The 22,780-nt window shown below is 38.5% G+C and overlaps 1 protein-coding gene across 1 annotated transcript in view; it reads left to right on the forward strand.

Moving 5' to 3' along the window:
- Window positions 1-3,963: 3,963 nt before the first annotated feature.
- The window catches only part of cfap74 (cilia and flagella associated protein 74), a gene marked incomplete at both ends in the record, with an annotated part of 51,461 nt that continues 32,644 nt past the window's right edge, over window positions 3,964-22,780 (forward strand). Inside the window, 13 exons of the mRNA XM_083919303.1 lie at window positions 3,964-4,057; window positions 4,216-4,297; window positions 4,652-4,816; window positions 5,645-5,743; window positions 5,818-5,922; window positions 7,010-7,183; window positions 7,557-7,667; window positions 8,275-8,377; window positions 9,398-9,555; window positions 9,722-9,920; window positions 10,194-10,346; window positions 15,284-15,439; window positions 15,571-15,689. Of these exons, the coding sequence (XP_083775429.1) occupies window positions 3,964-4,057; window positions 4,216-4,297; window positions 4,652-4,816; window positions 5,645-5,743; window positions 5,818-5,922; window positions 7,010-7,183; window positions 7,557-7,667; window positions 8,275-8,377; window positions 9,398-9,555; window positions 9,722-9,920; window positions 10,194-10,346; window positions 15,284-15,439; window positions 15,571-15,689 (1,718 nt within the window). The remainder of the gene's footprint in view (window positions 4,058-4,215; window positions 4,298-4,651; window positions 4,817-5,644; window positions 5,744-5,817; window positions 5,923-7,009; window positions 7,184-7,556; window positions 7,668-8,274; window positions 8,378-9,397; window positions 9,556-9,721; window positions 9,921-10,193; window positions 10,347-15,283; window positions 15,440-15,570; window positions 15,690-22,780) is intronic.

Here is a 22,780-nt window from a genome sequence, read left to right on the forward strand (position 1 = left end):
GTGGGTGTTGTAGTTCATATATAACCTAACGTTAGCTTTTTGCTTCTGGTGATGGCATTTAGGCTATATGCTTCAAAAATAATAAAAGTGGTGCTCATTTGTGAAGATTTCAAACTTTTTCCACAAAGCTTGTTTTCTGCAATTATCCAAAATCCAGTGCAGAAATCCCACTGGCTTTTTGTTGAGGGAACCAGAGTGATAAAGTCAAGGTGTCAAGCTCAACTCAGTCAAACGCCAACAAGAAGAGGTGGTTCTTAAAGGTTTCTGCTCCGTCACCACTGTTTTTGTGTCTGTCATCCAGGAGCATCTGATTGGCAGACTTCACTAACTTGAGTATGTAGATAATGTGAACCCATTTTCTTTGGGAAGCGAGGAGTGTGAGGTTTCAGCTCAACATCTGCACCCCAGACTGCTGTATCTTTCTGTTCTAATGCACAGTCATATTTCTCATTTCAGGCTCTATTATTGCAGCACAGAGGTGATTACACTTGAGGATTAACTTCATATTGTACTTTCAGAATGTGTGTGGAGAGACAGATGTTTTAAAAGTCAAAACTGATGCAGATGAAAAAAAGCCTCTTGGCCTATTCTGGCATTATGACTCTTCTAAAATAAAATCATCTGAAACTGAGTATGCAGTTATGGCAATACAGATCGAGATCAAGGAAACCAAATAATCAAAATCAATATATAATAAAAATAATAACAAATATAGCTTTATTTGAATAGCTCCTTTAAATACATTTTCAAGTGCTTTGACAGGCAGAGCGAAGACAAAAGCACTTAGAAATCCATACATAGAGTATATGCACATCAACAGGGGGAGATAAACAGTAGGACGCTTTTAATAACAGTAAAAACAATAGATCTCATCTCATCTCCTCTTCAACCGCTGATCCGGGGTCGGGTCGCGGGGGCAGCAGCTTTAGCAGGGGACCCCCAAACTTCCCTTTCCCGGGCCACATTAACCAGCTCTAACTGGGGGATCCCGAGGCGTTCCCAGGCCAGTATGGAGAAATAATCTCTCCACCTAGTCCTGGGTCTTCCCCGAGGCCTCCTCCCAAAACAATAGTTGAACAAGAAAAATAACATTAACAGATGATAAGGTAAGAGGACAGCAAAAAGACCATGAAATAATAAAATGAATAAGTAAAAGTCTCAAAAAAGTATTTTAAAAGAAGTCACTGATTCAGAAAGCCTTAACTCCTCGGGCAAGTTGTGCCTGAGTCGAGGGGCCCTGGGGGAGAAGGCACCAGCACCTCTGGTTTTGAGCCTCGACTTTGGAACAGTTACAATAGAAAATCTATAAACCAATAAAACATAAATCATTAGATAAATAAACATCTGTAATGATCACCAGACACCATTTACATAAATACTAGATGCAATTTTAGGAACAAAGACAGCAAAATATCTGAAATGTCTAAAACTGATGCAGTAATTTGTTCTGAGTGGTGCACCTTCAGCAGATGACTTCTGTTAGTCATTTCGTTGATTTGAACACTTCAAGTGTTGACTGTTGTCTGACTGGGTGTATTCACATAATTGGCCACAGTGTTTATGATCAGTTGAATTATATTCACGTCCTTTTCCATGAGGTCTTCACATTATCTTGTCTATAAGGTCACCAGAAGCCCTGACATGTAAAGTTACAACACATGAATTATTAGTTTTTTACCTTGAATTTGTATGGTTTGTTGGTTTGGCAACCTCAGCATAGTCAACTAAAATAGACAAAAGACTGACTTGAATGATATTGCATGTTTATCGAGTTTGAGCTTATCAGAGGGCAAAGGCATCCAATGCTGCCATCAAGGAGGAGGTACACATTCCGTCAGAGGGCAAAACACACATATAACTGAAATCATTTGTTCCCTCTACTTTGGGGTTTTAAACAGCCTAAAGTTTGCCATGCTTTATATAGGGCTGATGAAATCTCTGTGCTTTTATAGCTCTTTGCAATCTTGTTACGATGACTTCTACATTGTATATTTATGTCTTCATGTTTTGCATGATGTGTATTTGTTGTGTTGACCATTCAAATAATCTGGAGTCTTTGTTTCCATCCAAGTCATTCTGCTCTGTCTTTATTTCTGCAACAAAACCTGCCCTCTATCCTACATCACAGGCACACATGCACACTCATATTATTTATTCATTCATGGTGATGGAAAAATATTCCTATACAGTAGGAGACAGTCTTCTTTCCTTCCCCTTCCTCTAGATTACTCTTCAACAATATGGTGGAATGAACGACTGCTCTATTGGGTCAAATAAAAGATAAGTTTTCCAGCAAAAAGCCTATTGTTCCAGTGCAATAATGATCAACTACAAATTAACATTTTTCTTCAGGGTAAATCAGATAGGGCCATACGGTATATTCCATGCTTGACAAAGCAATTTGCACATCTCACAGATTTAACATTGTTTCTGAACCAGCTGAGAGATTTTCTGCTGAGTGTGTTGACTGATATCAGCCAGAAGAAGTAAACCAGTGTTACAACAGAAAGTCACAAAAGATCACTGTCTGCATGTAAAATAAAATGTCTGCGCAGTGTTCATTTAGTATTAGAAAATACTTTTAATCAGTGCTCAGATTGGAAGAACAGTAGGCTACTATACATTAGATTGTATAAGTGATTTCTCCTTTACCAGACAGCAGCCTATACTTTGCTGCCATAAACATTTATTTTACATTTAACATTTACTATACTTTTTTGTTTGTCTGTAGATTTCTCCTGAATTCACCAAAAGTTAGCATTAGGTAATACATTATTCGGGTATTTAAACATAACATTTCAGAAAACTTGTTTTAGAGAAAACAAATTGTCTTATTGTATGCTACAAGTAGGCTAAGTAACTGGGAAATAGTCAAATATTATTTTGAAGGTTTTTACAGAGGGCTTTTTCTCATATGAATCATTCATAACCTGATTTATACGACATTTTATTCTCAAAAACATGAAGAATGAATTTATTTATTCTTTGCCACTCAGTGTTTTCTGATTTATGGGATAATAAAAAATAGATATCCCTCTGTAAAAACCTTTGACTCTAATGTCAGCAAAATAAAACAGACATTTGGAACTTGGCCTAATGTTCACATCTCTGTTCTGTAAATAAATGCAAAGTAGCACATATTTAATAAGTAAAACACTAATTTACATGTATAAGCTTAGAATATTCTCCATTTAATGTCTTATTGGGTAATTTCGGCGGTCCTTGTGGGTCATAATGACAAAAAAATATTACATTACATAACCTTTAAAGTTATAAAAATAAAAAAAAATACGTATTATTACATATTAGAGTATTTATGCTTATCAGCCGGAAGCAGGTGTCAGTGTTTTCAGTTGACAAAGCCCCGCCCCTTGCGTCCCGTCTCCTTGGAAACAACAACAAACATGGCGGAGTAACTTTATTTGTCAGAAAGTCATTTGAGAAGACGAGACAAGAGAAGAAAAGCATAGCTCAGCAAGGTAACGGCTCAGTGTTCCTTAAATTGAGCTTTTAACTTTTTTTACACGACCTACATTCAGCATTAATTGTGCATTAACGAAGTTGCCGAGCTTTCTATCTTTCTAAGCTAAGCTGGCCCCTGTCGAGAAACGACACGCCGAAGTCCATTCAGAAATGTGGTGATTGAATGTTAATCTTAATTAGTGGCAATGTCACGCACACCTCAAAAATACGAATAAACATGTGCTCTGTTAAATAAGAGCCCAGCTTTGAGTCGGCAGATCTATAATCCATCAAACGACAAAATGACATTTCAACTTTTTAAATGAGTCCTATGGCTGCTGGAATAACGCTATGTCTGCCAATTGAGAGAGGTGGCTTCAAACGGTTCAGTAAGCACGTTTGTTAGCCTTCAGCAGATTCTCGGGACAATGTTAAAGTTATAGCTATAAGGTAAAGGTTTGTCTAATGATATACACCTGTGTTATTCATAAATAGGGTGAAATGGACGTCGAAGACAGAGAAAGTTCATTGTATGTGGCGTCAGACAGGTGTGGACTTCTGGGTCTCCACCTCAGCAGTGATGAGGAGAATGAAGGCGAGTGACTACAACTGTAGTCTCTATATTCTCTTAAATTCACAGTCACACATGACAATATCCTTTTGTTTTAAATGAGTTTATTAATTATATCTCACAGAGGTGTATGTATATATATATTTACTGTATACATACATCTAATTAATATTATCTTTCAGAAGATTCTACAGACCAACAGGCCTTTACAGATGAAGAACCAGCCCTTCCTCCTGATTTGAAGTGGTTAGAAGAGGTTTATGAGTGAGTGATTTTGTTTTTCTGCTGATCTCATCAAATAAAAAAATTAAAATGTCCATGTATTAATCCTTAAACCCATATCCTTAATTATGTTGCCTCCCTCTCAGTATTTAAAACCTCAACTCACTGTCATTCTCAATATGATGTTTTTATAAAAAAAATGACAAAACTCAATATCTTTTATTATTTTTTACAGAATAGATTATTATTTTCTCTACATCCTAAAACATCAGCTTAGTACAAACACATCCAGGCATAATAGTGGTATACTATTTTGTATGTACATAATGCATAGTCAGATTTTACAACATCTAAACATGAGATGTTTCCTAAATGTAGTTGTCCATCTGCCCGAAGAGAGGATGATGGTGAAGGTGATGGTGATGGTGACCTTGCGGGTGTGGCCGTCAATAGTAAGAGGAGGAGTTATGCCGAGACAGCACGGATGTTCAAGCTGAGACGAAACCTGGACCAGCTGGACTGCTATCACCGACAGAAGGAGCATGGCGTGCTGCAAGCCAGGTCTGGACCTGGCATCAACAGATCCTCTAGAGCCAAAGTCACATCATATAGAGATCCCTATGCCTTTCTAGACTCTACAGGAACCTGTATACGTGATGGCAAACCTGGAATTTTTTTGTTTTTGTCAACGGTTGTTGCATTGCCGAGAAAAAAACACAATCTTTTCAGTTTCACTTTTTTCCCAGAACTTCCCAGATCTCTCCCCTCTCGCCCTCTTTACACAGGGGGCAATCATTTCTGTACCAATTGTTTCATCTATTTGCAGGAAATCGTTTCAGCTGAAGAGAGAACATTTGCCATAATGTCCTCTCTTGCTACCTTTCCTTCCCCTTTTTATTTGTCCGCACTGCGAGCCATTAGGCACCCGATGAACTGTGATGTGGTCCCCAGCAAAAATGGCATTGGCATGTAATTTTCCTTTGGCTCAAAACATCAGAGGTCACAGTTGAGCTGTACTGTGCTCTGATCTAACATGAGTTTAATGGAACCCAAGCACACCTGGCTTTTAATCAATCTACAGCTTTTACAGTACCATGTGCCACAATTTTCTTTTTATGACAGTCTTTTCCCCAGTCACAGATTGTCCTGTTGCAGACCATTAAACTGCAAAAAGAACATTTGGCAATTCAAAGTAGTTGAGGGGTGTGTGTGCGTGTGTGTCCACTCTCCGCTTTTCAATATCTTCATTAGATCATCAATGGCCAAAAGAAAAGTCATTAGCCTGGTGCTCTGAGCACATTGCACACAATGTTCCTTGTGATTGGCTTTGATCTGGGATGTTTCTATGTGTCAACACTTGAACTTATTTCTCTTGTTTCTTTTTTCCAGAGAAGAGCTCAATTTCTGTCGTCAGAACATTGAACATTTGGTGGAGCAGAGAGAGAACTTGGAGGAAGAGATAGAGCGACAGAAAGCTGCAGACAACAGGTGACCTGTCTGTACTTTGTATTCATATTCAGATGTTTCTGTACCTTCCACTCTTTGTTTATTTGACTCTGCAGTGTGGCAGTGTTTCGACTGCGAGCCCAGCATAAGCATCTGTGTGAAAAGCTGCAGAGTGAGGAGGAGCTGGAGGGCCACATCAACACCGAGCTGAAGCAACAAGAGTGAGTCCACAGTTGAGAGTAAGGTCTTGTTCTTACAGGCATTTGTACTGCAGCCCCCTCATTTATTTCACACCAGGGGAGCAAACAAAAAATGGTCATCCATCCAAAAAGTTTAACCTGCCCAAACTTTGGCCGCGACAGTTTGTGACATCATCCAAAAACAAAGCCAATCGGAAGGGCCCATTCTACTATGATTACTGTCTGTACTAAAATAGTGTTACAAGCCACTGTTAAGGCGTCTGATGAACCTTGGCTGAATCCAAAAGTCTGTGAAGCAAACCTTCTACCGACTTCCAGAGAGTCCACTCGCGGTGCAGGCTTCACCAGATTTCAATGATTTAGTAACCCACAGTTGATTGCAATACAGACGCAACATTGTAGTTTTTCTAAATGCCAATTATTTTTTGCCTCCTATACTATATCTCAATCACTGTGACTGTTTATATGATATCCTACCTCTTTTTAAGTACAATAATGCAAATATTTTCATCCACTGTGAATGCTAATTAATTGTCTTACGTCTTTTAAATGCAATAATGCAATTATCTCACTCAATGTGACTGTCTGTTTCCTCTTACCCATTTTCATGTGCAATAGCATTGCTATGCAGTAACTTTTCAACCATGCTGGCTCCACTACTGGCTCCACTTACTTCTGGCAGTAGACACTTTATTATTTTATTCTGTGTATACACATTATTCATTTTTTTTTAAATAAATCTTATTTTTTATATTTTTTTGTATTTAGTACTCACTGTTAAGCTTGTATAGTGTTATATTTATTGTTTCATCCTTACTGTAATGGCATCTACAGGCTTACTCCTGAAACAACATTTTATTTTTCTTTGAGCGAGGACTAGAAAGTAATGCAAGTCCATTTACCATTTAGCATTTAACATTTACTGTTACTTGACTTGACAATAAAGGTGTATTATTTTATCTCTTAGACCAATGGATGTAGTTGATTGGTCTGATCTTAATCATGATTTAAATAAATGGTCTATCGTCTCACTGCTACAGTCAGTGAATGTGCTGGTAGATAATATACACCATCAGTCAGCATGTTAAACTTCCTCTTTGCTCCTCAGACTGGAGCTGAGTGAGGTGGAGGTGGAGCTTGGCAGGTTCTCCTCGCTCCGACAGGAGGTGCAGGAGGAGGAGCGGGTCTTCCGGGCCCTTAAGAACCAGAAGGCAGCGACAAGACTGCAGCAGGAAAGGAAAGCCAGCCAGAACCTGCAGCTTAAGATGCAGCATCTTAGGGAGTAGGAAAAACAACCATGGTTTACATTCACTGTGTATTCTTTTTGTGCGTGTATGTACTACCGCTCTGTTGGACATACAAAATTATTCATCTCAATGAATAAACAAGGCAGTAGAAGATGTGACATTAACGTAACTGAAATAATGCTTACAGTACAGTATATGCACTTCCTAAAGGATGATAAATTATTCATTTTAGCACTGAAATGAGATCAAATACAAGCGCCTTAAAGTATATCCAGCGTATCACTCCCCCTGTGAAAGTATTGTTTTTATTGGTTCTTTTTGTGAGAAGCCTGTTTAGGGAGTCAGATATATCAACCTTCAATATCCAGACTGATATGTGTATAAATGTTTGTGAATGTGTCCTGACAGTAAACAGGCAGCCATGCTGAAGGAAGAGGAGGCTGAACGTCAGAAGAAAATTGAAGAAAGCCAAGCAAGCCACAAAAGAGCTGCCAAGTACTTGAAAGAAACCATCAAAAGGTAATGAGCTTTTAAGCCAATAAACAGGGCTTGGACTAGAAAAAGAATCTGGTTTATGTATCTCAGAGGACTCGTCCTTCTGGCCACTTAGTCATATATTACCAGCAAAATAAGTTGTGTTTTGTCCACAACCCAAAGATATTCCGATTTATGTCGTTGAGAAGTAGAAAAAACAGAAAATATTCACATTTAAGAAGGTTTAACCAGAGAATTTGGTCATTTAAAAAAAAAAAATACTCAAAACCATTAATTAATAATCAAAATAGTTTAAATCAACAGTTACCGAAATCATTTAATCTAATTTACATGATTGCAGCTCTTATAACCGCCATAGTTGTAGGTAGAGTCCCCCTTGTCTCATAACTCCATCCACCCTCATACATTTTGTTTACCCAAAAAGAATATTTATAAAAAAAATGTTGCCTGTCAGTGTTTACCACCTAAAAGCTATAGTGAATGGTATTTTCTTATGGTTATAGACAAAGCTTTTCTCTGAATCATTGTTGTTCAGCTCCTGGACGTTTCAGTCCAGGGCAGTATCGGCACATTCATTTTTCTCTCTGTACTGTATTTGATCATTCCCATGCTTTGTCCCCGTTTCATTCAGGATGCATCAGCAGGTGGCTGAGAAGGAGCAGCAGAATCAGGAGTTCCTGGAGAAGAGGATGCAGGCTGTCAAGTCATTGAAATCTAACATAGCAGCCACGCAAGTGAGCAGCATCACCCACCCATACTGATAGTGGACCAGCATTATGGTTGTTGTTTTACCACTGATGAGAAACACTACGTATTATTAACAACATTTTATATATATCTACCCTGCAATATAAGATCATTCCAAAGTGATCAAGTGTACAACCCTTTAAATGAAAACCATACCATATTTATGATGCATTATATTCTCATAAACCTTTAAAGACATAGTGATACAACTTTGCCCCGTGTGATTTGTGCTACAATGGCACACATGTAACTGTATATGAAAATGCATGTAATAACTGTGTCGAGTGACGATTAGTTGACTAGTCAGTTACTTTTCAGCTTTTCAAACTAACTGGCAACTATTTTGATAACTGATTAGTTGTTTTGAGTCATATTTTAAGAAAAAAAAAGTCAAAGTTCTTTTCAGCTTTTTAAATGTGAAGATTTCTTTCCTCTGAACTTACAGAAACTGAGTATCTGTAAGTTGTGGACAAAGCAAGATTTGAGGACGTCAAATTAGCCTCAAAGCTAAAAATAAATAAATAAAAAGCAACTCTCTGCCCACAGATGAGTTATTTGTGAATTACTGCAGCTGAATTACTACTTGAATTACTGTTTGTGTGAACAGCGCATAATACTCAACTATAATTGTTAGCAGGCTTTTTTTTTACATGTTTAGGGGAAATCTAACTGCATCTAAACTGTAGATTTCATTTAGATAATTGTGTCAGCTGTTTGATTTTCACTGCAGTAACATCCGGCTTCACAGATGTTTATGACTAACAGCAGCCAAAGAATCAGAATCAGAATCATTACTTTAATAATCCCAGGGGGAAATTGTTCAAAGCTGGACAGTTCTACTGAAACAGCCAATGTAGCATCACAACTGTATAAACATGAGTGATAATCAATGGTACCAATGTTAATGCAGAATTTTTATACCATCCACTGTGACCAAATTCTCTTCCAAGCTGGGTCAGATGTCTTTTAACTTTCATGGCTTCATTAATCTCATGTTGTTTCTTTAGGAGAGCTTACGGATCCATCAGAGCCGAGCCAAAGCAAACAGCCAGAAGAAAGAGCAGCGACAGAGACAGCAGAGAGAATCCCTTCAGGCCCAAGGAATCAACAGCATCAGGCATTTTTACCAAGAGAAACAACGAGAGGAGATAAAACGAAAGGAAGAGTACGTCCCCTCTCTCTCCTTTCCTCTCCTCTCCTCTCCTCTCCCACATGCATGTCCTCCACTCCCACTCCATGCAGCAGTGTGTGGGTGTTTTCACTCGCTGTGTGCTGATGAATACATGACCGCATTTCAGTATAATGCAGTGTTGTTGATTTGCCTTTCTCAGGGAATTGGAGGAGAGGCAGAAGTCAAAGAGAGTGGAAATTGTAGAAAAGCTCCTTCAGGAGGAGCAGCTGGTAAATAGCAGAAAGAAGCCTAAACCCTCAACCACTAACAAGTTCCCATCTCTGGGGAAAGCACGAGAGAAGCTCTTGCACCACCTGGATCACTGCCTCCCCTCATCCACCGGGGAGGGAGCCACAGTCGTGAGTGGTTCAATACATCTGAGAGGATATTTGTGAAATTACTGTGTAAAGAGATTAACAATTATAACCTAACTGTGTGTGTGAATGTGTGTGTGTGTGTGTGTGTGTGTGTGTGTGTGTGTGTGTGTGTGTGTGTGTGTGTGTGTGTGTGTGTGTGTGTGTGTGTGTGTGTGTGTGTGTGTGTGTGTGTGTGTGTGTGTGTGTGTGTGTGTGTGTGTGTGTGTGTGTGTGTGTGTGTGTGTGTGTGTGTGTGTGTGTACATTTGTCCAGCAGTCAATACAGTTCAGTGGCAGCAGCAGCTCATCGTCAGCCTCTTCTGATGTCGAGGACCTGGAGCACACTATGCAGCAGGAAGTGGACCACCAAAGCCTGGCTGACAGCCTAGCTGAGCCTGAGTTCTCCGGTCTGTGGGACCTGAACTATAAGGTGCACTAAAACAACACTGCCAATGCCAACCAAAAGCAAATCCCTGCAAGCTGCTAAATTTAAACCCTCATAAATCACAGCAGCCACATCGTTTCTCTATGGATGTGCTTATTGCATATTTTTCAACAGCTGCCCACCTGCAAACTGAAGCATGTGCATACACTGGAGATCAAAATTAGAGAACAAAGTATTAATACTTGATTTATTCTGAAATTCTGAAAAAAAAAATTGCCGTTCAGAATTTGATAGAATATCAGCTGTGGCTATACCACTGCTGTACTGGCGTGTACAGCAGTGGTATAAACATTGAGCAGAGTTAGAGAACAGTAACCAATGTGTCAGAAGAGAAGATTTTCTCACACTGCTCTGGTTTGATCTTGGTCCATTCTTCAGTCTCTTTCACAGTTCAGTAACTGCAATGGGTTTCTTAGACTTTGTAGGAAAATATCATTTGGAACCATAAAAAATAACAATATTTTAGAATAAATCAAATATTAATACTCTGTACCAACCAATATTGAATTGATTTGGAATTCTATGTTAACAACAGAACTGATTAAACTGATTTCTTGCTCACTGCTTTAATCAGGCTGGATGACTGGATGAGTAGGAACAGACAAAAAACACATGTTCAATTCCCTGTAGCTGTACCTAAACACACACACTACATAACTCATGAACAGAAGGGAAGACATTTGGTTGGCTACTGAATTGGGGACACTGTGATGCTGGGTGGAAGAAATATACACTGAAAACCTTTTATTAAATTCCTTCAAAGTCTTCACTACATATATTATGTAAGCCTGGACAGTTTGAATGTAAACTGCAACTTGCCGGGTTGGTGGAGGCATACAATCGCAAGGCAGTAATTCTAGTTATTAGCATTTTAAAAAGAAATTCATGAGCTGTAAGTTATGCACAGCTGAGGGTAAGAAAGGCTAAGATGGATGATTTAATATTCCATAACTCTGACCTAACCACATTTTACTGACATTTATATAGTTAAGAAAATTTCATAGACATACAGTACTTAAGCTGTAATAGAGCATTTGAAATAAAATTATATGCTTTGACATAATCTATCAAATCAGAAAAATCCCTGTTACTCAGTACATGTTGATGGGCGGATTGCAAACCTACTTTAAAGGTACATACTTCCAGCTATTGTATCGGAGTGTGTAGATGCCGTGATCATTAAGTCAATGAAAACAATTTGGCTTTGTATTATCGGCCGGTATTTTATTAGCTATAATTTCATTTTCAGAATAACACACACGGTGCTGTGTAGGTTAGCACTGTCGCCTCACAGCGAGATAAACGGTATATCATGCATCCCTAGAAATCCTCCCTGTGAAGCTCATCCCTGGCAAATAAAAAGAGAAACCATAACAGCATAGCCCCTTTCACACATCCTGTTCAAGGCAGGGATGGCCTCGCCGTTCGTATAAAAGCAAAAAACACAGAATAGGGGGACAGGGTTGTTCTGCTGTTGAGCTGGCAGCAAAGGTAATAAGTGGAATCCACATCACGGCACAGCGGGACGACAGACACACACACACACACACACACACACACACACACACACACACACACACACACACACACACACACACACACACACACACACACACACACACACACACACACACACACACACACACACACACACTAGAAGCCAACACTGTTCTGTTATCAGTTTAGTTTCAAAATATATATATATTTGGATTTAGACTGCCAGGCAAAATAAGACATCTGAAGATATCATCTCAGAATCTCAGAAATTGTATTTATCATTATCACTTTATTGACTTAATGATGAATTAATTTGTAAAAAAGAAAACGATAAACAATAAAAATAATTCTTCTTTGCAGTATTACTGATTAATCAAATGGCCGCTCAAGAAAATATTATCCACCAAATATGGTGCACAATTTTTGGTGGTTATTATTTTTGGGGCATGGGTGCTACAGTACTTGTGCGTGTTTCCAGCAGCTGGAGATCCTGAGTTGGAATAGCTGCATTATGTGTACCACAAGTATCTGTGTTAGAACCTGTGTTTTTCATACCACAGAACATGATACTCTGACTGGTTGGAAGTTTGACTCGGCCTTCACTCCGCAGCTCTTTATCTGTCCAGTCAACTGGCTGCTGATACTCTTACATCTCCTTCCCTGGTTAAACTAATGAATGCATTAAAACCCTTCATTAATAGGATAATGATAATACTACTACCACTCTAATTGCAGTGATGAATACGATGATACAATAATAATGATAGTCGACCGCATAAATACATGGGCTCATCAAATCAGATAATAGTGTCTGTCTTAAAGGGTGACAAAGAGTTTTTGGTCAACTGATTTTTACTTATAGTAATAATAGAAGTATCACACTGATACTGACACTCTGTGTCCTGAGTAACTTATTAGCATACAGTACACCGTGTTCCTCTTGGCAGCTAGCACTGCCTTTCTAACAGTCTGAGAATACTGCAGATCAAATCCAAAGTTGCTGTTGTTTTTCTTCCATTTTGCTCAGCATATTGAGGCTTAGTTGTCCTAAAGCTGTGTAGTAGTTAAGAGCTTCCTATAGACAACAAGTGTAGAATTGAGGAGTTCTACAATAAATATGTAATTAATCAAACTCCATCCCTACAGTGTTGCACCACAGTGATTTTTCTTGAATCTGAAGTTGAAGTGCCTTGCTCACAGGCTGTTCTGGAGGCAGTCTCCGGCTCACTGGCTATCTGTCTCCTCCAGCCCTCCTCACACTTAAAATGTGGGGCGACAGCCATCACTTTTCATTGCACTGGTGTCTTTGAGGACTCCGAGCGAGCGGCTTGCTCCAGCTTAGAGTGACAAGTGGAGTGGAAGAGATTTCTCCTCCTAACATACAGATCAGAATCAAAGGCTACTTCTATACACAGTTCTTCTATCACACAGGCTTGTGTGATAGATGAGCACAGCAATGTAACAAAGCTAATAAGTAATTCATGAGTCCGAGAGTGTCACTTCAAGTGCTTTATAATACAGAAAGAATAAGGCAAAACTATAGTGACAAAACCATAACAAGTAAAACAGAGCTCTTTAAAATACACTTTCACATGTTCCAACACTATTTAACTATTTTATCTTAAAGGGATGGTAGGAATTTTGTTTTTGTTTAAATCCAAAGTCACACAATAGTATAAAGTACGTAATTGATCAAGGCACTGGTAGACCATTAACTCCCGTATTCTGTGAGGTTAAATTACTGTTTTTGTCAAGGAAGTCTGGTGGCTTTGACAAGAGCATAGAACAGCTTCAGTTAACCCTGTGTAAACTTCAACAGGGCTCTGACAGCAAGGTTTAGGTGAAAATATTTTAAATAAACCGTACACCTGAACTGACATAGGTTTTTTTTTTTAGGGGTCTAAAATAAGTTTAGCTGCTGCCGCCTTCCACAGCTGCACATTGCTTAGCTTCCATGTCTGTATTTCTGTTTCTCCAAACTGGGGGTGTGCCGACCGCCATCTACTGTAGTAATGCACTGACGATGACAACCACACTTCAAAATATCTGAATTATCCCTTTAAGTAGTTTTAATAGATAATGTTATTCCTCTCTGTCTGACAGCATGTCATGTAGACTGGGTGTCGACCCTCAGTACTGTTTTAGTAGTGTCTAAAATATGTACCGATCAAATGCTGATTAGCAATACCATTCTTCGATTTAAATCATAACTTTGCCAGTTTTAAAATGTATCATATTTAGACAGAGTTCCTGTATGGCTGCTTACGTTTAGACAGCATTTAACATTTAGAACTTAAATGCTTTTTTTTTACAAGAAAAACAAGGTGTTACGCTTATATTTCTCAAAGCATCAGTAACTGTATGATACAGTATATGGCCAGATATTTATTTTTTTTAAACAAATAAATAAATACACATATATTAATCATTATATATTTGTAAACATTTAAGGAACCTACAGGTTTACGTTTCACTGGAATTGTATTTGATTTGTATGGGATTTCATGTGACAGATACGTTGATAAATCAATCAAATTATTCGATTTTCCTGATTTTCCTGAATTGCCCCCCGGGGACAAATAAAGTTTTTTGAATTGAATTGAATTGATAAACATATTTTGATATATATATGATGATATTTAAGAATTGATACCACCATATGAACAGAGTGGGACATGTAAGTGTTGAAAAATGAATGTGGCGTGTTCTCTGGTGAACAAATATCACCTTTTCTAAATGACTGCATTTCTGTACTTCAGTTTCTTGTTACCTATCAACCTATCAACAATGTTATGCCTATACCAATATATTAAGCTAATATCAGCCATTATATACTGTATATTGATAATATACTGATCATAAAAAAGACCATGAACCATATCAATATAATATATGATATATATATAATATTTGAAATTATATATATACAGTATATATATATATATATATATATATATATATTGATATTTGATATTATATATATATATATTGATATTTGATATTATATATATATACTGTATATATATATAATATCAAATATGATTATAATCAGTGGAAAAATGACAAGGTGTCAAATGTACTTCAGCTACAGTAAAGATAAAGCAACATGTTCATATGCATCGGTAGCAGCAGACTAAGCCTATAGGAAGTGCATTGTTTTATTCTCATAATAGGATTTCATAATTGTTCATTAAATTATATTTCATGTCACTGTATGACATTTGACGCATATTTACTATGAAAGTTGGGAAAATCATAGTTCATACTCTCAAAATACATTTCCCACTTTAGCCTTTTCTTTCACCTGTGTTCTATATAAAGAGGCTTTTTCTTTGCCAGTTATATGTGAGTTTATTATATTATGCTGTGACAATTAGAGTTTTATTGCAGTGATTATTTATAATGACTTCCCTGTGTGGTTACAGAAGCTCCTGAATGAGAAAACAGCGGTGAAGACAGAAATAAAGCAGGAAAAACCTGCGATGCCCAGTGTAAAGCTTAACATTGCTCCTAAAAAGGATCATGGAAAAGAGATGAAAGGACCTCCATTCATCAGCAAACCAGAGGTCATCCTCTTCAAGGTACTACACCAATGACAACACTGTGATAGGAATTCATGTCTGTAAGCAGGACTGTTACTAATGAACTATGTTAGTCTTATGAACAATTGATTGAAAGACAGATTGATATAAAGGTGAATGTTCTATTTAAGGACTTTGAAGTGGGGAAAATGTATAAGAAGAAAGTCGTCCTGACTAACATCAGCTACTTCACCAACCACTGCAAGCTTCTCGGGGTCTCCGCTCAGCTGAAGGATTTTATCTCTATCAGGTAAGATTATTACATCGTCACAGTCTATTAACAGGCTACAGTGCATGTGATACAAAGGTGTACAATGTGCACTCTACACCAACACATTTACAAGAACATACGATATGCAATATATAATATACTGTACAGGTATATACTGTATACGGTATATATATATATATATATATATATATATATATATATATACATATACATATCCCACATGTCATATATCCACATTTGGTAATGATATTGAAATACTATATTTGTGTAATGATGAGCAGGGAAGTTCTTTGGTGACCTTAGAAACAAACAGTTAAACATAAACACAAGTAGTCACAACTAAACAAACTCAGCGAAGCTGTTTTCTCATATAAACTTCAGGACAATGTCAGGAGAAGCAGGTCCGGACATTGTTTGAAGTTGTCCATTCTCACATGCAACACACAAGAGGAGATTGTCTGTGTCAGATGCGTTCTCACTTGCTGGAAATACTACTTTGGTTTAGGTGGGGGGTGGCACCTGCGTAGGGCGTGCAGAGGGCAGGACAGGATTACACAGAGGTCAAGTAGCCGGTTCTTAATTTGGTCGGTGGCATGGCTTAGAGAATTGTTTTGAATATCCAATGTAGTTATTTGTGGTATTGTGACAACAGTTGTGCTAGAGGTATGTACAAACCCAAATGTAAGAGCTGAACTCACTACAGCTTTGGTTATCACATGGAAGCATGTTGATGGATCACCACTCAGGAATTCAATACAAGCACTTCTTGTCATTTTAAAAGAGGATGGAGTGGATATATCCTCCCACATAGAGACGGCAACTTGGATCACAGCTCCTCTTATGAGACTCAGCTCAGTGAGTCAGTCTACAGCCCACAGGCCGAGCACAGATGCGTTGTTCTCCAGGTCACTCACTGTGTATCACTTTCCTATCGGCTCCCCCGTGACTTTCTGCCTGACTGAGTGAAGAGTCTCCCAGGCTGTAGCGCAGTCAGCTGCAAACTACTGATGCTGTTCTTTGTGCTGTACCACTTGTCTGATCAGATCGCCTTCTAGTCCTCTGTTCTTAACTCACATGTAGCAAACATGCACTTTCTTAAAAACAGATGAATGCACACATACTATTGTGTCCATTATACCCATGCAACTCCCTGTTTCTCTTAACTGTACTATACACTAAATCTCTCCTCAGATGTTTCATGATTACTTTCAAGGTATGCATATTAACAGAAAAGCAAAATGAATCAAAACGACACTTTGGTCCCTGCCTCAAAGTGACCCTGGGAATGACACTGAACCCCATATTGCTACCAATGGTTGGCCAGCACCTTGCATGTTAGCTTGCTGCCATTGTGGAATGGATGAATTAGAGGCTGAATTGCAAAGTGCTTTTGATAAAAGCTCTTTATGATACATATACTATATAAATGCAGTGCATTCACCATTCACCTGTTTGTCGCATTGACATAAATGAAAGGGTTAGGTATTTACAGCCTATGTACCCACAGTCTTTTTCTTAGAAATGAAAAACTGTATGTTACATAGGCCTACTTTAAATGTAGTCATCTTCCAGTAATCAGAAGGCAGCTGATACTGTACATTGGATCCATCATATAATCTTGGCCTACTATTAATGTATGTTGTGTTTATGCACATCCCACTGATTATTCACAGGATATTGGAACTAGTCGTGACCAATGGATGACTCATCCAGCCTTAAAACACAACAACAAACAAGACATTGAACAACATAGGGTTTTCTTATTACAAATTGAGCCAGCAACAATTCAAACTGACAAGTGGTTGCCTAAAATGTATGAAATGAGAACATTCACAGGCTTAAGTAAAAATAAGGAAACAATAAATATATCATGTTTACATGATACTACTTTAAATTGTATATATTCACACATACCACCATCACTGCAACAGGATAATGGACATAATAGTGTACAATCAATAAAGTTTGGCTTTGTAGTGACAAAACCAAATTTAAAAACTTTTTTACTTACGCATGCTGACAAACTTGCCTGTTTCTGCCACTGTACCTGTGATGCAGTGTGCTTTGTGTGTCTTCAGTTCCGAGATCAGATGTGACAACTGCAAAGCCTTCATGGCTCACCCAGCTGAAACCATTAGCACATCAGGGGGGAGAGAAACATGAAAGAGAAACACACTGGGCTTCTTCACACAAGCCAATGAATCCCTGTACACCCACTGAATTTCTAAAAATGGCTTCCCATCCCATGGGATAAAAACCACAGCAGCCCAGGCTTGGCAGACTTGGTGAAAAACTTATTGTGTGGAAGCTGTGTTTATGCATTTAGTGTAATTTCCCCGCATTTATTGGAAATGACTGGCTGAGAGGAAGACACCCCTCTGTGGTCTGCATACTCCTGTTGTGAGACAAAACCGGAGACTGTAGTAGAAGTGGTGGTGCTCGACGACTAAGGGTGCGATCACACCTACAGTTTGTTTGATTTGGTCCAAATCATGCAGGATCCGGATGAGGTACTTATATTAATGAATGACAAAACTGCTTAAGCAGCATACCAATTCCAATTTCTAACTGAAATAAAATGAGATGTCTACTACAGCCTTTAGTTGTAGAGGTCTCCATGAAGCTGTGATTATACTGTCTGCGAGAGTTCGCAAGGGTCTGTGTGACGTACATTTCGGCATCGGAGAGTGTGCACGTAGACTGCACAGTGCAGTGATGCAGAGATCCATCACTACCCGCATCTCTTCAATTCACCTTGAATACAATTTTAAGACAATCAAATGTGCAACAATTGATAAACTGTCAGTAAGGAACAATCTATTGCATTGGTGAAAAACAGTTTCCACCAGAATAAGTGGAAACAGAACTACAATGTGTCCGTGGTGTCTGACCTCAGCTGTCCGTGTACATGTCCACCTGGGGTATATTTGGGGCTTAAGTCTTCTGTAACTTTTCTGTATGTTGGGTTGTTTACCAGGAACCAAAATGACCAGACTCAGTGTTCTCTTTCTAAAAAGATAAGTATATTAAAATTGAGACATTTGTATTTTATATTAAAGGAGACATAAACAAATGTCAACGTACCACATACAAGTAGAAAAGAAACAGCCATAAGAGCGTTTCCATGCTATCCCTGTGCATCGTCTGCATACCTGCCCCCCAGGAGAAGCAACCCTTAGTCACAACACAACAAGACCACCCTGAACATACAGCCATGCTAACAGCTCTGTGAGGCTGTGTTTAGTACTTACTTTAAAGCAAAACATAAGCCTGATAATATGCTCACAATTATAAAGGCTAACATCCTAGTGTTTACTGGGTTATATAAGCTATGTTAACCATCTTAGTATGGGGGGTTAGCATGCCGACATTTGCTAATTAGCTCTAAACACAACATATAGCTGAGGCTAATGGGAATTAGCTTGGCATTGTAGGTCATTAAAATGTTGACCTGATGATGGTGCTTACATAAAAATCTCCAAGCTCATGACAGATAATTAGTTTCCAAGCTCATGTCTCATTCTTATTACAAGTTTAGAGAGTTTTCTTCTGCTGCACCTTGGATTGCTGGATAAGATTGATAGATTAGCTGGATATCAAACAAATATCCATTATTGAACAGTGCACTTCTAACATACGCTGGCAGGCTAACTAGCTAAGGAGCTAGTCATGTAAAACACCTAGCATGGAATCCTTAATCTTCAGTAACTCGGCTAATAACTAACTGTCTGTTCTTGGCTTGAGCTATAGTTACCAGTGCTCACCAGTATGAACAGTGTTTACATTGTTTCTCTGTGCCCCTGTTGGCTCAGCTGTCAATCAAAAAATAACAGTATCACTTTCCCACCCACTTTGAGACTGGGAGAATAAAGTAGCATTCCCAAGGTAACTCCAAACCTTTTCAACGTTGTTTCAGTAATAAAACAAATATTAGCAACACATTTGAAATTCACTTTTGATTTGAGAGCACAGATCACATCTTGAGAGCCAACAGTGACAAAATTGTTAGAATAATAACCGTTTTGATCCCAAAAGAGTTAAAGAGTTAAATAGCAGGAGAGCTTTTTATTTGCTTGCTATGATCTCAAATTGGGAAGTCTATATGCCCTGCATGCAAACTCCAATTGAGATCAGAGCAAACCCCACTTCATTTTACCTCAAGTGAAGTTCCATCTTTTTAGAGCCTTCTTCAAAGTAAAGTGGTCCATCAGCCTTTTGACTCGTCTCAGAGGCTCAGAAACAGATACAATCTTGAGAGCCATATATAATATGGTTTTGTCCCGTTGGGAGATGTTATCCAAAAAAGTTGTTAAAAGCCTTTTCATATTCTGAAGTGCTTTTAATCTGTCAAAGGAATGAGTGACATTAAAACACCATGTTGGACTTAACGGTGCTTGTTTTATTTATCTTCTCTGGTAGTCTGCTGACTAAGAAATAATTTAATACGAGCATTCGTCAGAACTGCAGTGGAGCTTTATTTCCCTTTGCAGACCATATGTCTTACCATTTTCTTTCTTAAAACAATCCTCACCTCAGACCATTTAAATACCATCATTTTCACCTGTTTAAAGAATCACCAGAAAGAAAAACGTTTGGATAAATTAACCTAAGCAGCTGCCCTTAAAACACTCATCATTTTTACTTTCATGGCTTTAATATAATTCCTTAAACTAAGGGGCAGACATATATTTTATGTTGTAGGAACAAGAGAACAAGATCTACTGAAATAAGTATGACAGCAGGATTATTCTAAGAATATTGACACAAATCGTCAGAGTTTTGATGCTTCACTGTAGACGTGGTTCTGAGTGTGTTTTAGCTCTGTTGAACTGAATAATAAACTGAGAGTGCACATTGATTTAATGTAGGAGAAGCCAGTGGACCCCAATATAAAATGGAACTGTACAGCCACAGTCTCAGCTTTATCACTCCGGTGTACTGCAGTAGATATACTGTACCGTATGGCCTCGTTTGTATATAGGGCTCAGGCTTTTTCTAACACTGCCTCACTCAGAATTTAATCCCAAGTGAACTGTGCTATTTCTTTCTTCATGTATTTTCTTACCACCTGTCTTGAAGCTATAGGAAAGAAGAAAGGAACCAATACAAATGAGAATTATCCAATCGGGGTAAAGAAAGTTCTGATGAAAGTGTGACATTCATAATTAGCACCAGATTTACCCAACCAGGTGGGATGCTTTCATACATGTCCAGGTCAGAGTGGTGAGCTGGATGGCAGCTTCAGACAGCTGGACCAACAACATCAAACAGGATGGCCCATCGCCCCGCCGCCCCACTGGTGCTGATGACAGTATGCACAGATTGCTAATTATGTCTCCATTGTCAAGTTTTTACAAGTACTATTTTTTATTCTAGCTTTCCAACAATGAAGCATGAAGCACCTTTTGAGTTCATCAACTGGAATTTAAAGAGGTTCACTGCTATTCAAACCAAGTTTCAATCTTCTTTTTCAGAGGGATTGATCATTTCTTTTTATTTTCAACCGTCCATTTCATAACCATTTCCAGTGACAACCCAAAATGTCCATTGGATGCAGCTGGGTCACGTTCCAGTTTAATGTTGCTCCATGTGCCGTCTTGTCTCTGTGTACACATTTATAATATTGTTAAGGCCACTTTTCAATCGCAGTTACTTTCCCTTCAGTCAAAACAACTTTTCAAGGAACTATAAGGCTATTTCAGACCATTGTTATCTGTGTTTCCATAGCTCTAAAAACCTGATGTCTGCTGATGTTATGAATTGACATGATGCCACGAGGGCTGCTGGTGGTCACACTGGTAAACACCGTCAACCTGCTTTTCAGTGCGGCAGCCTGTTTTATCTAATAAAACATGTTGAGACAAATTTTACTTAGGTTCCTCAGAGATGTTTGTCCTTGCAAATCCCACCCCGTACGTTACTCTCAGAAAGTACTACCCTCTGATCAGGTAAAATGGCATGGAAGATATCCCCAGAGCTAAATTTAGACCTCGGTCCCTGTGGTCTAAATGCAATGAGTTCTTCAAAAGATTCCTAGTCCCTGGGGAAAGTTGCTGCGGTCGAAAAGTGGTTGTTGTTCCTATCACAGACAGAGTGGACAGCAGTCTGCTACACAACACAAGAACCACAGACTCTGAACAGCAACCCACATTAACTTTACTCCTAACGTCTTGTCGAACAAGCCACCAAACAAACATTCATGGCATGTGAACATAGTCAATAACATTCAGTAACAACAGGCTGGATGCTCATGACTTGTGGCTACAGCGCAGGTTTGTTTTTTATTTGTCTCTGGTTTTCCCACAGTGTATTGTGAAAGATAGTTTAAAAGACTTTTCGAGTAAGTAGAAAGAAAAAACTGCACTTTAAAATCTAACTTTCACATTTGCTTAATAAAATAATGTTGTTTTACAGTTTGTTGTATTTGCAGTATTCTAAGTGCATCAGAAAGTTAGAACTGAATACACTTTAAAATCAGTTGTTTGTTTGTTTTTTTTCGTTATCGCGATATTCAACAACATTATTGCCTGAATTCTTTTTATTTTGGACACTTCTCATAATCTACACATGCTACTGCTGCATGATCGCTCTCACATTTAAATTGTTCCAACTTTGTAACAAAATAATATCATTACCAAGACCTGATAACAACATTGTTTGATATACATTATATACTGTATTTTATTGATGCACGGAGTTGCATGTTTCCAGCTTTGTGTTTATCTATTGAGTTTTGCGAGTCCTCCTGTATTCCTGGCAGGCTGCCTGCTATATTCATATCGATCGGCTCTCTTCTTGTCTCTGGAAGGGCGGCGGGTTGTGGAGCTCCTCGGGCCAGTGTTAGGGTTGGTGTAAACGTGCTGTGAGATACACATGTTACTTTGAAATAGCTCACAGTCCTCATGTTTCTTTTCTCGCCTGGAAATAAACTTTCTGTTTCTGCTCTTATTTGCAATGAATAATAATGCTGTTCCTCACAACAGTGTGTTTCTTTGTTTTCTGCGCCATGCAAACCGAGCATCAGGTTGACTTTTGACCTCGGCTCTGTCCTCTGCTTATCTGCTCCAGTCTCAGGAGGTTCATCATCATGCTTCAGCGTTTCATCTGAA

Source organism: Echiichthys vipera, assembly GCF_963691815.1.
Source record: "Echiichthys vipera genome assembly, chromosome: 9".
NCBI lineage: Eukaryota > Metazoa > Chordata > Actinopteri > Perciformes > Trachinidae > Echiichthys > Echiichthys vipera.